At 46.6% G+C, this 18,523-nt stretch overlaps 1 protein-coding gene across 4 annotated transcripts; it reads left to right on the forward strand.

Annotated features, from left to right (window-relative positions):
• Nucleotides 1-1,480: 1,480 nt before the first annotated feature.
• On the forward strand, nt 1,481-18,017 carry NEIL2 (nei like DNA glycosylase 2). 4 transcript variants are annotated; one of them, XM_087437408.1, is made up of 7 exons: nt 1,496-1,622; nt 2,293-2,359; nt 2,810-2,892; nt 3,783-3,922; nt 9,014-9,366; nt 14,142-14,338; nt 16,987-18,017. In XM_087437408.1, exons 3-7 carry the CDS (start codon nt 2,877-2,879, stop codon nt 17,298-17,300), a joined length of 1,020 nt encoding a protein of 339 aa, XP_087293534.1. In that variant the 5' UTR covers nt 1,496-1,622; nt 2,293-2,359; nt 2,810-2,876; the 3' UTR covers nt 17,301-18,017. The 4 variants fall into 4 exon arrangements, with proteins under 4 accessions (XP_004433569.1, XP_087293533.1, XP_087293534.1 ...); XM_087437407.1 differs by lacking the exon at nt 2,293-2,359 and having other exon boundaries at nt 1,483-1,622; XM_087437409.1 differs by lacking the exon at nt 2,810-2,892.
• The last annotated feature ends 506 nt before the right edge of the window (nt 18,018-18,523 follow it).

The following is an 18,523-nucleotide window of genomic DNA, read 5'->3' on the forward strand; positions in this document are numbered from 1 at the left end:
AGATTCCCAAGCGATTCACGTGCACATTAAAGTTTGTGAAGCCCTGCTTTATAATATTTCTATAATAACACCATGGAATAGATATCCCACTTAACACATGAATAGATTTAGAGATACCGTGACTTGCTTGTCTCCCACAGGTAAAAATGAGGCAATATATGTAAAGAGCTTAGAACAGTGTCTTGCACATAGTACGTGCCCAAGAAACAATAGTACTAGAAATAACAGAATCAAGGGGTGAGTCACTTGGTTTCTCAACTCCATAGCCCTTTGGTCTCAGCATAGTCCTCTTAGGCACCAGGCATTCATTCCAAGAGGTGAGGCAGGGATTGCGGCTCTGCCTTCCTTCCCAGCTCAGCCAGGGTCTACAGAATGGGGAGCTGGGGGCTCCAGAAGCTACTGGTGGGGAGCACCTGATCCTACAGCAGGGGGCACCCTGTGGTGGGGATGTTGTTCTCCAGAAGAGGCCAGATACAGAAAGAGAGAGACCAGAAGGCTCTTGGGGGATCCCTGCTGGAAACCCCATGCCCTCAAACCTCATGCGCTCTGCCTCCAGGGTTGAGGACCCTGGTACCAGTACCTCAGGCTTTCCCAGCCCTCCTCTCCTCACTTCCTGCCCTAGCCCCTTCACAGCAGGCCACCTGAACTGCTCCCTCTCAATCAGCAGGACACAACCTGAGGAGGGGCTGGGCCTATCTCCCTGTGCTGGCCAAGGCCTCCCCAGGGTCCTCTCGGCTAGGGTGCAGGGTGCTGCTATCCTGGACAGTGTTTGGAGTACCTGCTCCAGCACTTCCCCAAACTTCCCTGCTGACTTCCTGGAAAGTGCCGTCTCTCCATCCTCTTTGGAGAGCTAACAACACAGGAACATAGTTATTTTTAAATAGTCTACTATTACATCTCTTTATTCTTTGAGATAAAAATTTAATAGACAAATATTACTTTTAAAGCAAAATTTGCTCATGGTAAAAATTCAAATAATCATACTTAATATAAAGTAAAAGAACCTACCTTTTAAATATTTAATGAGAATTTCTTGACAACCTGTTTCCTTTTCACAATTACCTCACTAGGCTTGGAAGCCGAGCAAAATCAACTCACAGGCTAGCCTTTGTCTGAACCACCCAAAGTGCCCCTATTCAGCAACCTATCAACTTTTCTCTATAACCGTCTGTCTCCCTAAGACAAGTGTTCCAAGGGCGGTTTGCTGCTTCTCCACCATCGCCTCAGTCTCTCTCCGCCCTTCTCCCACTCCCACCCCTTCCTCGGGACCCTGGGCCAGAGCTCGGCCTTCAGCCACCGGCTTAGGCAGGGAGCCCTGCACTATCCCCACCCCCGCCTCCAGGACAGGGCCCCGCGCCCACCCCCAGGGGCAAGCCCCGCCTCCTGCGCTCACCCCGGGGCGGAGCCCCGCTCTGCCCCCGCCCCCCGCCAGAGCCCCGCGCCCACCCCTGAGGAGGAGCCTGGCCTTACACCCCACCTCCGTCCTTCCAAGACAGAGCCTCGCTGCCCGCTCCGGGGACCGAGCGCCGCGCGGACGCCGAGTTCTCCCCGCCCCTCGCCGGAGCAGCCTGCGGGCCTCGTAGGGGTGCGGGGCTGGCCGAGGGGCCGCGGGCCCGCAGCCGGTGAGTTCAGCTGGCGGCCGTCACCGCGGCCTGCGCGGCGCGGAGCTGGGGAGCGGGCCGGGCCCCTTCGCGGCAGAGCGCGGAGCCCCTCCATCATGAATGCGGGGCTGTCCCCAGCTGCACCGCAGGCTGCGCGCGGCGTCGTCACCTTTTTCCGGAGTGAAAACTCAAGTACCGAACATTTTAGAAGCGTCCCTTATGGAACCCGCACCCTGGGCCAGTTTTTTTTTTTTTTTTTTGATTTTATATATTTATTTTTTCCCCCAAAGCCCCACTAGATAGCTGTAGGTCATAGCTGCACATCCTTCTAGTTGCTGCATGTGGGACGGGGCCTCAGCATGGCCAGAGAAGCGGTGCGGCGGTGCGCGCCCAGATCCCAACCAGGGCGGCCAGCAGCTGAGCGGGCACGCTTAACCGCTAAGCCATGGGCTGGGCCGGGCCCCTGGCCAGTTTTGTTTACCACTGTGCCTCCCTGCATTTTCCCCTGCTTGGCTCCCCCAGTGCCCTTCAGCCCCACCTCTGGGCCCACCTGTCTCTCCCGACCACCCGTCCCCCGCAACCCCGAGAGAGATTTGGGAAAAGCAGCCATTTTAGACTCTCCCTCCGGGAATGAGTGATTTATCTTAGAAAAGAGAACGCCGCTGACGCCCCTCTCCTCTCCTGCTTTCAGCGTGGTCCGATAGCGAGCCATTAACCATCCTCGCCGCGGTGAACCGCTGGAGAGAGGGGACTTGAAGGTGGGCAGATGGGCATGGTTTCTCCATCAAATCTGTGTCCCTTCCGGTTCTAATCTTTTAGGGCAACCTTTTAGGCAACTTGCTGCCCAGTTTTCCAGCTCCATAAATATACCTAAAAGAAACATGCCCGTGTGTCGAAAGATTTTTAAGGATTAGGTGCATTTCAGACGGAGGCGTTCCAGAAGCTTCCTCTTTTGGAGTGGACCAGGGCACAGAGAGCTGGTTGAGTTAAGGTCCGCTGCGGTATGGCAAGTCTTGCAGCCCGCGGTTTTGTCAGGATGGCCTTTTGAGGGTCTTCAAGATTTGATTAGGGGAAATATTTCTATGTTTTAGGGAGCCTAAGCACCATCAAATTTAAAATACACGTCAGTGAATGTGCTGCTAATTAAACTAGGAGAAAGCATGGATTGTAAGAGGCATCCCCATCAGAGATTTTAAAATGTTTTTTAGAATTGCTGAAATACGGTAGCTACCACCATGCCAGGTACCTCAGTTCCTTGGGTTTTCATCATGGCTTATGGAGTCTTGTGCAGGTGAGGAACAGCGGTTAAGTATTGTGCCCTGGGTAAGGGTGGGGGGGGACTCCTTCTGTGTTTGACAAGTGGCATGCAGACCACGCAGATTCAACCATCTGAATGCCTCATACACAAGTTCTCGGGGAACTTGGATGATTTGGAGCAGGGAGAGATGGGGGTCACAGATAACCCTACCTCAGAGTTAAAACGGAACCCCAGTTGTTTCTCAGTTCCCCGGGATGATTATTTGTAGTTAAGCTGGATGTGGCCTCTCCCTGCTCTGAATTGACGTGACCCTATGTCTGCTCTTGTCATGATTCTGAGCTCTGCACTGTGGTCCTCACATACATAGTGCCCCTACTAGGGAGTGGTCCTGGGAGAGCTGGATCCACATATGTCTTTGTGTCCCTTACAGTCTTCTCTTCTGTAACCATCTCTCCCCTCAAAGGGGGGAAATAAATCAGCAGCACTGGGTTGGGAGGATTGGTTTTGAGGGGCAGAAGGGGGAGGACAGAGAAAGTGTCGAGATGAGTTAGGGGCCCACAGTACAGGCAAAAAATAATAAGTGCCAGCTCCTGTTCAAGCTGCCACAGGATCAAAGTGGAGGGCGCCCAAGAGATGACGCCGAGCACACCGTTGGTGCTTAATAAGTATTTGCTGCATGAAGAAAGGTGAGAGGAGCTGGAAAGGGAAACCATTCCTGGGAAGCTGGCCTGCACCCTGCCGCAGCTGGTCCTTCTCTTTGATCGGAGCCCCCTCCCCAGCCACATTCCCGTTTTGGCCATATATACTCTTAAAGTTGGTATATATGGAAGAGCTGCTTGAAAGCTTGGAGCTTGGCACCCATTAGCAGTGCTAGAGAAAAGCTAGCTAAGCCAGTGGCCTCTTTCTCCCATTTCTGCCTGCAGGGATGCCGGAAGGGCCATCTGTGAGAAAGTTTCACCATTTGGTCTCCACCTTTGTGGGGCAGCAGGTGGTCAAAACGGGGGGCAGCAGTAAGAAGCTCAGCCCTGCCGGCTTTCAGTCCCTGTGGCTCCAGGACACCCAGGTGAGTTCATCTCCTTAGGATGGGCTTGGCTGATACTGCACACAGGTGGCCCGGCTTCGTCAGCCCGTGTGCCTCCCATAGAATTTCCCTCAAGATCTTTCGTGCATCACTTCCTTGAACCTAAGGCAACCACGCTAGGACTCCATGCACCTCCTCCTCTTTCAATCTGATGTTTCTCAGCCAGAAGTGAGCATCACAGTGACCTGTGGAACTGTAAAAACCATGCATGCACAAGCTGGAGATTCTGATCACTCCAGCTGACTCGGATGTGCACCTTTGGTTGGGAATCATGTTTAATCCCACGGGGCCAGCAAGGAGGTAAGGAAAGAGCATAGCCTTCTGATCTAGATTCCACGCCAGCTCACCTTTGCCCTGAGCATGAGTCAGAATTCCTTCAAGGGACTCACAGGGTACCTTGTGGTGTGCCTCGTGCCTCCCTCTCTAGCCTGCTTCTTACTCTCTTCTGATCCTGTTGAGCTATCTGGAGCTCCTCTAACTGTCCTTCTTGCCCCCGGTTTTGACATTCTGCTCCCCTGCTTGGGCAAGTCTTTCTTTTTCTCCCACCTGTGACCCCACTCCTGTCCCCTCATGTTACCGTGGTAATTCCTAGTCTGTCTTCTGGATTCAGCCTTGCCACCACATCCTCTGAAACCTGCCCTGCCTGTGCTGGGCCAGGGGAGAGACTTCTCTGTGCTTCCAGGGCACACTACTTCCTCCTGTTGGACCTTCATTGCTGAATTGGTGCTGCCTGCTGCTGAGTGGAGGAGACAGATAAACAGGGCAGAGGTTGTGTCCTCGTTAATACTGTGTCCCTAGGGCCTAGCTGAGTGTCCGGCTTTTAGGAGCATATGGTAATTGACTGTACACAAAATAAATGAGCCCTGTTTCTGCTTGGCTGTGTGCTCCTGGGCAAGTTACCTAATCTCTTAGCTCTGGTGTCTACAGTTGTGAAATGGGGACAAACCAGCTACCGGTTAAAATTGTTCTATTCAGCAGACTTTATGCCTGGTGCATAATAGGTAGTCACTATATACTAGTTCTCTTTCCTCTACCTTGTCCTTCACACACGGGCACGGACACACACACCCACCCACAGGTTATAAAACCATTCTTGGTTAGAACTGGAAGAGGTCTTCTAGACCTTTACTTGTATTTTCTGCGTTTGGAGACAGGAGCTCAGAAATGGGAGCAGTTAGCCCAAGTTGACACAGTTAGCAACGGGCGGAGACTAGGGCGCAGGCTGCCTGACCTCCAGGTCCGTGCTCTTCCCACAAGAGCACTGGGACTCTTTGTCCAGACTGTCCTGTAAGGTTCGCAGGGGATTATATCCCTTCGTCTCTGGATCCCCAGTACTTAGCACGGTGCCTGTCACAGAGCTGGCTCTCAGAATATTTTCTGAATGGCTGAGTGGACAGATGAATGTGTGGGAAGGGAGCCTTGAGATGGAACTGGGAGCTGCTTTCCCAGTAAACCAAGGCAGGAGTCTGTGATGTGCAGAGCCCAGGGAAGCCTGAAGGAGGTGCCCTTGGGGAACTGCCTGGCATGTGAGTGGTAAGTGGGATCCCTCCTCTGTGCCTCTGTCAGTCAGTCCCTACACCTGAGGAACTAAGAATTGAATTTGGAAGGTAAGACCTCTGTCTACGTAGGCGAAACTGCTGGGTAACGATAAATGGGGAGAAGCGGAGCATGTGTTTAAGATTCAGCTGAGGGCCTTGACGTAGAAGAAGAGTTCCTTGGGGCCTGGAGGAAAAGACGTCATGAAGGACGTGGGGCTTGAAGGACAGAGGATTTAGATGGACCAAAGGAGAGGAAGGGCATTTCAGGGTTGAGAAGCAGCCACAGATAGGAAAATGGAGATGGAATGAGCAAAGTTAGTTAATGAGGCAGGGATAATATTGGCTGCACTCTGTGCCAGCTGTTTTTCTGGTATGTCCCTTCACTGTGCTTGTCAGCTCTCCAGTTTCTGTATCAGGAATTGTATTTAATTACTTGTAGCAGACTCAGAAGAGTGGCTTATACAAGCCAGGAGATTTTTTTTCCCCTTCACATATTGGGAAGTCCAGAGGAGATAGTCCAGGGTGGTATGGGAACGACACGAGGTCACTGGGGACCAAGCTTCTTCTGCTCTCCCCTCCCTGGGGTGTGGCCCTCATCCTCATGATGATAACATGGCAGCTGGGATTCTAGCCATTACATCTACACTCTAGGCAGGAAGAAAGAGGGAGGAAAAAGGAAAGGGCAGAAGGGACCTGGAATCTGGTTCACCCAATTTAAAGTGCTTTTGTGGAAACCACATTTGACCACTCCTGCATACATCTCACTGGCCACCCCATCTGTAAGGGAGGCTGGGAGATTTTTAGTGAGTATATTGAGGTCCCCATAAATCAGTAGATTTGTTAGTAGGGAAGAGAGGAGAGAGGGATATTGAGAGACAGGCAGCGGTCTGTGTACACCTGGTCCATATCATCTGCTCTTCTGTTTTACCCTCATTTTGCAGAGCACACACTCCAGGAGTTGCCTGAGAAAGGGTGCGTGGGAGAAAAATATTGAGTCCTTACATGGCTGTTGATGTTTCTATCCCATCCTAGTTTGGGTGGGGTAGGAGATCTAGGGATTAAACCCCACTACATACTTAGAATTTTAATCTTCCAATTTTTAAAAAATATTTAAAAGCTTTATTGAGATGTAATTTACAGAATATACAGTTCTCCCATTTAAAGTGTGCAGTTCAGTGGCTTTTGCTGTCTTCACACAGAGTTGTACAACTATCATCACGTTTGATTTTAGAACATTTTCATCACCCCAAAAAGAAACCTAGTGCCCATTAGCAGTCACTCCCTATTTCCCCCAACCCTCCACTCCCAGCCCTAAGCAACCACTAATCTATTTTCTGTCTGTATAGATTTGCCTTCTTTTGGACACGTCGCATACATGGAATTATGCAATATGTGTTTTTTTGTGTGACTGGCTTCTTTCACTGAGCATAATGTTTTCAAGGTTCATCGTGTTGTAGCATGTGTCAGAACTTCATTCCCTTTAAATTCTGAGTTCCTAGAGAGAAGGAGCGGAGACTTACTCCTCTATGTGCCTCTCAGAGCCTAGCACACTGCCTGGCACATTGCATGAGCTCAGTTAACTGAAGTAACTGCAGTGTCACAGGAATTTAGAAGAGGGACAGTAGAAATTGCCATAGTTGGAGAGGGTACAAGGATATCCTGACCTGGCATTTTTGACCTCGTAAATGTTTTGACCACAAGGGGCATTTGACAGATACTTTCATCTGCATTATACCAACCTTGGTGAATTTACATCGAGGAAGTATTTTCTGAAGCATTTCTATTATGCCCACTTAATTCCTTGCTCCGTTTTTTATATAGTTCCATTAAATGATTTCTACTATGTGGCAGCAAAGAGCTGTGCTCAAATTTGCAGATAAGTTATTCTGGAGTTATTTAGAAAGACAATGCCCTCTTTGGGGGAGAGGATTTCAAAAGACTGCTGCAGTTGTAATTTTTTACTAATTGAGAAATTGGAGATCATACCAGAACCATGATCTTTATATTTGTACCTTTGGTGGTCAAAAAAGTAGCACAGGCATTTCCATTATGAATGCCAGACGTTTTGGTTTTAATTGTTTGAAAGACTACCTGAATTTCAGGTCATGCAGAACAGGCTCATCCTGGAATCTGGCCACATACATATTACATACTAGAGCTAGCAATAGGAAAGTAGGACACAAAGCAGCTGGAACATTCTTTTACACACATTTTCTGTTCTCATTTTCTTTTACTGAAATTGTTTTCGTTGGGATGAGGTGAATTCTTTTCCTTATACATTTTATGGTGGCTGTTTGATCCATTGATCGATTTTTGTGTCGATATTCAATTTTTATTGATTATAGTTTTTTTATTGTGTGTTCTTTTGTGGCTATTACTTCTGTCAAATCTGATTTGAGGGGAGTGGTGGGGGGTACCGAATTTTACGATGTGTTGTCTTTAGCTGCTGTCAATTTGTGTGTGGCCCGTGTGTGTGTGCTGATTATTTCTTTTTTTTATTTATTTATTTATTTATTTTAAATTTTTTGTGAGGAAGATCAGCCCTGAGCTAACATCCATGCTAATCCTCCTCTTTTTGCTGAGGAAGACTGACTCTGAGCTAACATCTGTTGCCAATCCTCCTCCTTTTTTTTCCGCAAAGGAGTAGATAGTTGTATGACATAGTTGCACATCCTTCTAGTTGCTGTATATGGGACGTGGCCTCAGCATGGCCGGAGAAGCGGGGCGTCGGTGCACGCCCGGGATCCGAACCCGGGCTGCCAGTAGCGGAGCGCGCGCACTTAACTGCTAAGCCACGGGGCCGGCCCTATGTGCTGATTATTTCTAACATAAGAATGATGATTTGTATTTATTTCTTAGCTAATCCATGAACAAATTGGGAGCATTTCTCTTCAGGTATTCTAGGGTGGCCCTGCTGTCTAGCATAGATCTATTTCATTGCTAATCTAATTCTTCTACTTGCTTCCGATCACTTTGAAAACCGTGTGTGGACTGCCCGCACCACTGGAGCACAGAGTAAAAGACAAGTCCAAAATGCTCAACTTGGGAAAGCTTCATGGAAGAGGCAAGAAGGGAGAAATTTGCCTTAGGATATACGTCTGCATACACATCTTCTGGTCTTCCCCTTTCTGAGTCTATAAGGCTTTCTTAGCCCATTTGGGCTGCTATAACAGAATACCACAGACTGGGTGGCTTATAAAGAACAGAAATTTATTTCTCACAGTTCTGGAGGCTGGAAGTCCAAGATCAGGGTGCTGGCAGATTCAGTATCTGAGGAGAGCCCGCTTCCTGGTTCATAGATGGTGATCTTCTCGCTGTGTCCTCACATGGTGGAAAGGGCGAGGGAGCTCTCTGGGGTCTCCTTATAAGGGCACTAATCCCATTCATGAGGGCTCCACCCTCACGACCTCATCACCTCCCAGAGGACCCACCTCCAGATACCATTATGTTGGGGGTTAGGTTTCAATGTATGAATTTCGGGGGGGACACAAACAAGTCTATAGCAAAGGCTTAGACCATCTTCATTTTTTTCTAGGTCCATGGAAAGAAGTTATTCCTTAGATTTGATCCAGATGAAGAAATTGGATCCTCTGGCAACAACCCACTGCCAGAGTCTCTCCAGAAAGGAGAGAGGAAGGAAGAGGCCAGGGACCAACAGCAGGCCTTGGGGCCCAGCAGCCAGATCTCCGACCAGCCCTCTCTGTCCCTGGAGCTTGTTGTCTCCAGTGGAGAAGATGGTTTGGAGTGTCTGCGGGGAGACACCCCCACAGGAGGAGCTGAGAGGTGGCTGCAGGTCCACTTTGGATTGTTTGGCAGCGTCTGGGTGAACGAGTTCTCCAGAGCGAAGAAAGCAAACAAGAGGGGTGACTGGAAGGACCCCGTTCCAAGGTAATGGTGTGGCTGAGCAGGTGGTGGGCTCTGATGGCTGCAGCTCTGCAGGGTCTGCAGGGTTCCACATGGCCCCCGCCGTGCAGGGCAGGGCTGGGCTCTGCGGGCACACTCCAACCTGCTCCCCAGCAGCCTGCATCCAAGAGAGAGAAGCTGCTTCTCTGTCTGCCTGTAATAGGAAGTAGACTGCAGTCGACACCAGAGAGGGATGGTGACATCCTGGGGCAGCTGAGAGAAGGGGAGATCTTTCCCAGCAAACATGGCCCTTGAGGCTGGGAGGTCTCCGAAGAGCATTTTGGGCTTGACTAGTGCACTCTGAATTTAGGGACAGAACTGTTCCAGTGTTTAATCTGTTAATGTTGAGGAGAACATCTTGGTGCATAAAACTGTGTCCATGTCTAGGATTATTTCCTCAGTGTACATTCCCAGAGGAGTCACTGCTGGTCGAAGAGAATGAACACTCGTGTGGCCTTGCAAAAGTGCTTCTCTGGCTGAATTCTCACTAGCCCTGAGTTGGTTGTGTACTTTTTCAGCAATATGTAGGGGCTTTTGGATATTGTGTGTTAGTTAACCTTTGTGATATGTGGTGCCAATATTGTTTCGAGTCAGTGTTTGTGTGTTTTGGCGTTCAGGATTTTATTTTTGTGTGTCAGTGGTCAGTATTTTTCTTGATAGCTCTTGTTTTTCCCTCTTGCTAAAAAAGTCCCCTTCTACCCAAAAGTCGCACTACTTTTCTATTTTCTAAAGTTTCGTAATTATATTTTTTTATGTGCAGAACTGTAGTCTTTAATTATAGTGATATAGGGCCAGTAAGATGCTTTGGAGTGTAAAAATAACTCAGACTGGCTTAAACGGTGAGGAGATTTTTTGGCTCACGTAATTGGAAGTTCACAGGGAGATGTTGACTCAGTTCGGAGCTTCTGGCTTCATGTTCTTGTGATTGTCCTGTCCTGTGCTTTCCCACATGTTGGCTTTGTCCTTAGACCAGCAGCAGGGGACTCTCGCAGTTGCAGGCCTTTTGTCCACACAAGAAAAAAGAGAGAGAGAGGGTCATTTCTAGAAGTTCAGATGAGCAAGGAGAGCTTTCTCAGAACCCCCAGCAAACCTCTCATTGCTTGTGTGCGGATTCCTGAATTAGTCACCAGCAAGGGGATTGAAATGCTCTTCCGCCAGCAAGACTCACCCCAGGTCTTCAAATTTATTTTAACACGTGTCATTCACTTATTTTTTAATTTCTTCTTGTCATGTTGTGTCTCCTTTCTTCATGTTTTATATTTTGCTTTGTCCCCCCCATCCCTTTTTTTTTTTTTTTTGTGAGGAAGATCAGCCCTGAGCTAACATCTGCCAATCCTCGTCTTTTTGCTGAGGAAGACTGGCTCTGGCCTAACATCCATGCCCATCCTCCACTTTATATGGGACCCCGCCACTGCATGGCTTGACAAGTAGTGCATTGGTGCGCGCGTGGGATCCCAACCCTGGGCCGCCGCAGCGGAGCGCGTGCACTTAACCACTACGCCATGTGCTGGCCCCCCTTTTTTTCTTAATTAGGCTTGCCAGAGTTTTATCTACTTTGTCAGTCTTTCAAACAAATAATATTAGTTTTATATACTTTCTATTTGGAAGAATATTTCATAATTTTCCAAATGCTTGAGTGTTTGAGGTCATTGTTCTGTTGTAATTTTTTTATTGGATTATGGTCAGGATGTCAGCCTGCAAATTTTCTATTTTTGTCATCTATTAAGATTTGCAGCCAAACACATCATTGATCTGTGCTTATATTTTATGTACATAAATGAAGATAATATGTTCATTAAAAGTAAAACTTTCTGTATATGTTAAGAACAGGTTATTGTTTTGATAACTCAAATTCTGTCTGTCCATGCTCACTTTCTGTTTACTTTTTAGAAAAGTATGTAAGTTTCAGGAGTACAGCTTTGTAATTCGATATTTGTATACACTACATGGTGATCCACCACTATGATCTAGTTTTCATCCATCACCATACAGTTGATCCCCTTCACCCATTGCACCTTCCCCCCACACACTCCCCTTCTGGTAACCACCAATCTGTTCTCTGTACCTATGAGTTTGTTTTTATTTTGTTTGTTCATTTGTTTTGTTTTTTTAGTTTCCACATGAGTGAAATCATACAGTACTTAACTTTCTCCGTCTGACTGTTTCACTTAGCATAATACCCTTAAGGTCCATCCATGTTGTCACAAATGGCAAGATTTCATTCTTTTTTATGGCCGAGTCATATTCCATTATATATATGTGTATACACCACATTTTTATCCATTCATCCATCAATGGACACTTAGGTTGTTCTGTATCTTGGCTAGTATAAGTAATGCTGCAGTAAACATAGGGATGCATATATCTTTTTGAATCAGTGTTTTTGTAGTCTTTGAATAAATACCCAGCAGTGGAATAGCTGGATCATATGGTATTTCTATTCTTAATTTTTTGAGGACCCTCCATACTGTTTCCCATAGTGGCTGCAACAGTTTACATTCCCACCAGCTGTGTGTGAGGGTTCCCTTTTCTCTATATCCTTTCCAACACTTGTTATTTCTTGTCTTTTTGATACTAGCCATTCTGACTATTTTTTGTTTACTCAATGTGCCAAACTTGGGAAGAGGTGCATTAAAGTCCACCTGGGTAGTTGTGGTTTTATAAGGTTTCTCCTTCTCTTTCTTTTTTTTTTTTTTAAAGATTTTATTTATTTTATTTTTTCCCCCCAAGGCCCCAGTGGATAGTTGTATGTCGTAGCTGCACATCCTTCTAGTTGCTGTATGCGGGACTCGGCCTCAGGATGAACGGAGAAGTGGTGCCTCGATGCGCACCCGGGATCCGAACCCGGGCCACCAGCATCGCAGCGCGCGCACTTAACCACCAAGCCACAGGGCCGGCCCTCTCCTTCTCTTTCTAAGCGTTTTTGTTTATGTGTTTTGCTGCCTTGGGGTTCCAGGCATTAAGGGACCTACGAGAGGTAGGTTCTTTGCAGCTTCATTAATAAACAATAACACCCCCTCTCTCTGCCTTTGGTCCTGACTTCTCCTTTTCTTGATATTAATAGTGCTGCTCTGTGTTCGGTTGGCCCACCCCTTGGCTTTTTCCCCTTAGTTGTAGGTATGTTTTCTCACTTATTTTAGGTTTGTTCCTTAGAAACAGCGAATGCTGGCTTTTATATCTCTTTTAACTTAGACTGAAACTCTTTATTTTGAACTGGGGTAACTGTGGTGTTTGGATTTTCTTCCATTTGCCATTTTATCATACCTGTTTCCTTTTTTTTTTTTTTTCTGTGAGGAAGATCAGCCCTGAGCTAACATCCATGCCAATCCTCCTCTTTTTGCTGAGGAAGACCAGCCCTGAGCTAACATCTATTGCCAGTCCTCCTCCTTTTTTTCCCTTTTTCTTCCCAAGGCCCCAGTAGACAGCTGTATGTCGTAGTTGCACATCCTGCTAGTTGCTGTATGTGGGACACGGCCTCAGCATGGCCAGGCAAGCGGTGCGTCGGTGTACGCCTGGATCCGAACCCAGGCCGCCAGCCCTCCTTGTTTCCTTTTCTTTTGTTGGATTTATCAAGTTTCTTTTCTTCCTTTTTTACCCCTGTTAATTTGGAAGTATTGGTATTCATCTTTATTCTGTTGTTAATAATCTTATTTTGAAATTATACCTATATTTTTTTCTGAGTTAATAACTATCAAATTTTTAATAACATTAAATTAATAACTCTTCTCCCTCATTATTGAAACTGGTATTTTGCTCATTGTCCTTCACCATTCTGAGATGAGACCTTTAAAATATTTCCACTTCACGACTTCTTTTTTGTCGTATCCACTCCATCTCCTGCGTTTGCTGAGATAGTTTAGCATTTTAGTTCCAGATTGTTAATTAATGAACTATATTATGTTGTTAATTATGCATAATTAAACCAATTAATATTAAAAACATGTTAATAGGTATCTTTTGTTTCATGAACTTTTTCCTAACACTTGTATTACAGTTCTCAGTTGTACCGTCATGATCATGATCCATTTAGATTTCACAATAAACATTACGAAATCCAGTGCTACTCATTATGTCCTGTCCTCTTCATCAACCCCTATCTTGAGATCCTGGCTGAGTTAATTTCCAGTGGGTATGTGTTTTTTCTTGAATAATTAATTACCTCAGATACTGTGTGTAGATAGTTTTTCCAAGTCCCTGTTCCTCTAAATTTGTCCTTTTCCTTTCACAAAAGAGTACCGTCTAGGTCAGATACATGAATCTTATTCTCTTTCACATGTGGAGTCCAATTCCAGTCTGATTATTTTCCCTTATGAAGTAACCTATTGTTTCTTTATCAAAGTTCAAAGGTTCCTCCTCCCTCCTCAGAATTCAGGAAGCCCAGGTGTGTCTTTCTTGGTAAATCTCGCCTGGGGTTGGGAGTGTGCCTCTTGAGCATCATTTCTCTGTCCTCCTTCCTAACAAGCCCTGTTTTTGTGCAGGTAGCCACACTTCCTGAACTTTACACTTTTCTGTATGTCCCAAACTGTCTTCAGTGAACATGTATTGCTGTGATTAGGAAAATGGAGAGATATGTATGTTTTCTTTTAGTTATTCCATTTAGCCCTGAGATTTTTATGATCCTAGCAGAGCCGTCCCTTTACTCTTTGGGGACCTTAGCCTCCGCAGGTTAATCCTGACTGTGGAGTGGGAGCTGTATGTACATGTGATCTGACAATACTGTCGTATCCGTATGCACTTAACGATCTTTTCTTTCTCCCCAGGTTGGTCCTGCACTTTGGCAGTGGTGGCTTCCTGGCATTTTATAATTGTCAGATGTCTTGGAGCTCTTCCCCAGTGGTCAAACCCACCTCTGACATCTTGTCTGAAAAGTTCCATCGAGGACAAGCCCTGGAAGCGCTGGGCCAGGAGCGGCCTGTCTGCTATACGCTGTTGGACCAAAGATACTTCTCAGGCCTAGGTATGTCCGATGGAAAAGGGATGAGCCCCACAGAGTGATTTAATAAAGTCACTCGTCTGAGAGGCACAAAACTGAGACCCACCCCTAGTGTGCCTCGATGCTGGTCTTGAGGCAATCACTTAATCTCTTTAGCTTCGCTTCCTGCATTTTTAAACTGAGGAAGTTAGACAATCTTGACCTTCTCTCCTGCCTTCGGAATTCACACCCTAGTTATGTCATCAGCTGTAGTCTGCCTGAGCGTGACCTCCTAAAGGGCAGGGGTCATGTCTCCTCTCTCCTTGACTCCACTGCCTGGTGCAGTGCCTGGCATACGGGAGGTGCTCAATCCACGTCTGCCGGGAACTCAAAGCTGCATAGCTTGCTGAGGGAGAGCAGAGCATTTGCTAATCAGGGCCGCTCCTGGCAGATGGAGCTGCCTGCTGGTCAAAGGACAGATGTCTCAGGTCTACATAAGACGTGGGTGAAGAAGCAGATTCCTTCTCTCTGTTCAAGTGTCCTGAGCAGTGAAACTGTGAGCATGTTGAGGTGGGAAGAAGAGCTGAGCAGTTTGAAAACTAGAATGGCTAATTAGCTGGACTACTAGAGCATGCCATTCTTTTTCTTTTTTTTTTCAATTATTTTATTGAGGTCATAATGGTTTATAATTTCAAGTGTGCATTATTAATCAGTTTCTGGATAGACTGCATCGTGCTCACCACCAATAGTCTAGTTTTTATCTGTCACCATACATATGTGCCCTTTTACCCCTTTTGCCCACCCTCCCAGCCCCTTCCCCACTGGTAATCACTAATCTGTTCTCTTTGTCCATGTGTTTGTTTATCTTTCACACATGAGTGAAATCATGCACCATTTGTCTTTTTCTGTCTGGCTTATTTCGCTTAACATCATACCCTCAAGGTCCATCCATGTTGTTGCAAATGGGACGATTTTGTCGTTTTTATGGCTGAGTAGTATTCCATTGTATATATACACCACATCTTCTTTATCCATCCATCAGTTAAAGGGCACTTGGGTTGCTTCCATGTCATAGGGGTGCATAAATATCTTTGAATTGTTGATTTCAAGTTCTTTGTATAAATACCCAGTAGTGGGATAGCTGGATTGTATGGTATTTCTATTTTTAATTTTTGAGAAATCTCCGTACTGTTTTCTATAGTGGCTGCACCAGTTGGCATTCCCACCAGCAGTGAATTAGGGTTCCCTTTTCTCCACCTCCTCTCCAACACTTGTTATTTTTTGTTTTGGTCATTATAGCCATTCTGACAGGTGTAGAGCGTATTGTTCTTATTGCCACAGCCGAGGAATAAGTGCCCCGTGTTGGTGCTGAGGCAGTTGGGTGAGCTGGTGATGACCGAGTCACCTCCATATCCGAGATGTGATTCTGTCCGCTGCAGGCACAGCTTACCTCATGAGGGGGAGGAGGCTCAGTGGCTCACCAGACAGTGGCCTTGCATCTTCACGTTAGGACCATGGGAGTCCCTGCACCCTCAGAGGCAAAGAGGCTTCCAGAAGTGCCTTTGGGGTATATATAGCAAGAGTTAAATCTCTACTAGTTGTTACTACTAACAGTAGTAATAACAGCCAACGTTTTTCACATGACTCCAGTGTGCCAGGCACATAGTTTCATCCTTACTGCTATTCCATAGGATATTTATTCATTTTCCTTTTATCAGATGGAGAAACTAAAGGAAAAACCATGTTGCTAGTAAGTACTGCAGCTGATACCTGCATCCAAGTGGTCTGGCAGTGAATTGTAGAGAGAAATTTTATGTGTAGCCAGGAGTGTGATTATGAAGGTCTTGGAACGAGCAGTACTTTCACTCATCCGTTCACTTCACACGTGCTGAATGCCTGCCCTCTACCATGCTCACCTCCTCTCCTCAAGGAGGCTGTTGTTTAGCAGCCCATAAAGCATGGACTCAGTTCACGGTAACTTGAGATAGACTGCAGTAAATGCCAGGTAGAGGTTCAAGAAAGTGCACTGCTGGAACATTTTGAAGAGAGGTGTTGATTCTGGAAGGAGGGATCAAGGCTAACTTCACAGAGAATGAGGCAAGAGTAGAAAAATAATAAAATAATATCTCCCACTTTCTGTATTTCAGACCTTACACTTTACATTTTAAATAATAACAGCCAATATTTATTGAGTACTCCCCACGTACCAGCCACCGCACTCAGTTTCTGTGTGTGTTTGCGTGCGTGCGTGTGACAATCCTCATTTACTGCTCACAGAAACCAGGTAACTTATCCTCATTTGACAGATAAGGAAACTGAAGCTTCAAGAAGCTAAGGAACTTGCTAGGGTCACATAGCTAGGATCTGGTTGAGCTGGGATTCAAATCCAGGCAGTCAGATTCCAGAGCCCATTTTGATCGTCTCTTTGCTATAAAATGGGCCATGCATGAGTTTTATTTCATTCCATTTCATCTTCACAACAACCTGAAAGGTAAGTATTAGCAAACCCACTTTGCAGACAGAAGTTGACTCAGAGAATACGTGACTTGCCCAAGAGCCCCTGGTACACAGCAGAGCTGGTTCCAGGTCTTCGAGTCACTCCCCTGCTGCCATCCTACCAGCTTCAGTTTGCTTTATTAACTTTGTGGATGTGTCTTTTTTCCTTCCCTTGTCCTCTCCCTGCTGTCTTCCAGGGAACATCATTAAGAATGAAGCCTTGTACAGAGCTGGGATCCATCCCCTTTCTCTCGGTTCACTCCTCAGTCCTCTGCGACTTGGGGTCCTCCTGGATCACGTGGTGGAGTTCAGTGCAGACTGGCTTCAGGGCAAGTTCCAGGGCAAACAGCAGCACACGCAGATCTACCAGAAAGAGCAGTGCCCTGCCGGGCACCAGGTCATGAAGGAGGCCTTTGGGCCTCCAGGTGGCTTCCAGAGGCTCACCTGGTGGTGCCCACAGTGCCAGCCCAGATTGCCACCCGATGAGCCAGAGCAGGTCCAGCTCTCCTAAGGTGCTCGGGGGCCTTCTTCACAGAACCTTGCCCTTTGGGGACCGTGATGTCTGAGTATCCAGAAAGGGGTTGTGGGCAGGGATTGGGACGGGGTACAGGAATTAGAGGGTGGGTAGGTTAGGGTGATGCCAGTACTGTTGTCTAAGGCAGAGTTTCTGCAGGACTAGATTTTTTTTCTTTTCTAGTTTGTTTAATTCTTCCTATCTAATTCTACCATTGTGAAAGATGAGAAAAATCATGATAGTTAAGGGAAAAACCTCCCAGAAGGACAGTGAGGCAATGAAAATGGAAGCCTATGGAAAACAGCTGGGCCCCAACATTGCTCTGCAGGTGTTTGGTTTTGTTTTTGAAACATTGGTTAGTTTTAAGGCCCTCAACTTAAGAAACAGGAAAACAGAATTGTGTTTCTTCGTTCCCCTAGAGGGATCCAAGGATGAGGATGGGGTAGCCTCCTGCCTGGATCCTTTCCCGTGGGATGGAGACACCAGGAGAAGGGGTGGAGGGACAACAGGGACCAGGGAGCTGTCCACTTTCCTCTTGTGCCCAGTGGGCTTTAGAAAAAAGCTACTTGTTTTCTCTTCAAGGTAGTATATTTGTAACTGTGATAATGTAAACAATGCTGGAATCAAGGGCTGTAGAGACACACTGTCAGGTTGTTAACAACAGCTAGAAGAAACCAGGACAGTGACGTGAAAATAAAGCCCTTTGTTATTTTCTGTTGTCCTCTTTATTTGGCAGCAAAGGCTCTTACTCTAAGTAGAACTCTATGTAGAACTTCTTGAGTTGGCCTGTGGGTCCACTTAACAGGAGCAGGGCCAGGAGCGGGGTGAACACACACCTGCTCTTCTGCCTCTGGTGCCCTCCACTGGCAGGACATCTGGTGAAGCAGAGGTGGATTTCAGTTGTGTGGCCCCAGCCTCTGGCATGGAGAAGATAGTGATTTGTGTGAGTGAAATTGAAAACAGTGGCTGATGTTTCTGGCTTTCCTTTCCTCTCATCTGTCTTAAGTCACTGACTGTTGTAAACAGTAGGGAAAGCCACTTGCTGGCAGACCTATAACCTGTGTAATAGTTAATATATACTGAGTGCTTACCATGTAAAGCACTTAGCCTAGTTCTTGCCATGTAATCTGCAAAAACCCCCTGAAGATAGGTACTCACTCTTACTGTCTTTGTTTTATAGATGAGGAAACTGAAGTCTAGAGAGGCTGAGGAATTTGCTT

This window comes from Ceratotherium simum, chromosome 12 (genome assembly GCF_057802395.1).
Source record: "Ceratotherium simum simum isolate JZ-2026a chromosome 12, ASM5780239v1, whole genome shotgun sequence".
Lineage (NCBI taxonomy): Eukaryota > Metazoa > Chordata > Mammalia > Perissodactyla > Rhinocerotidae > Ceratotherium > Ceratotherium simum.

Excerpts from the sequence above, each read along its gene's own strand:
- NEIL2 (XM_087437407.1), top strand. Across the intron at positions 9,367-14,141 it reads TGGAAGGACCCCGTTCCAAG|GTTGGTCCTGCACTTTGGCA; the intron begins GTAATGGTGTGG and ends CTTTCTCCCCAG. Across the intron at positions 14,339-16,986 it reads AAGATACTTCTCAGGCCTAG|GGAACATCATTAAGAATGAA; the intron begins GTATGTCCGATG and ends GCTGTCTTCCAG.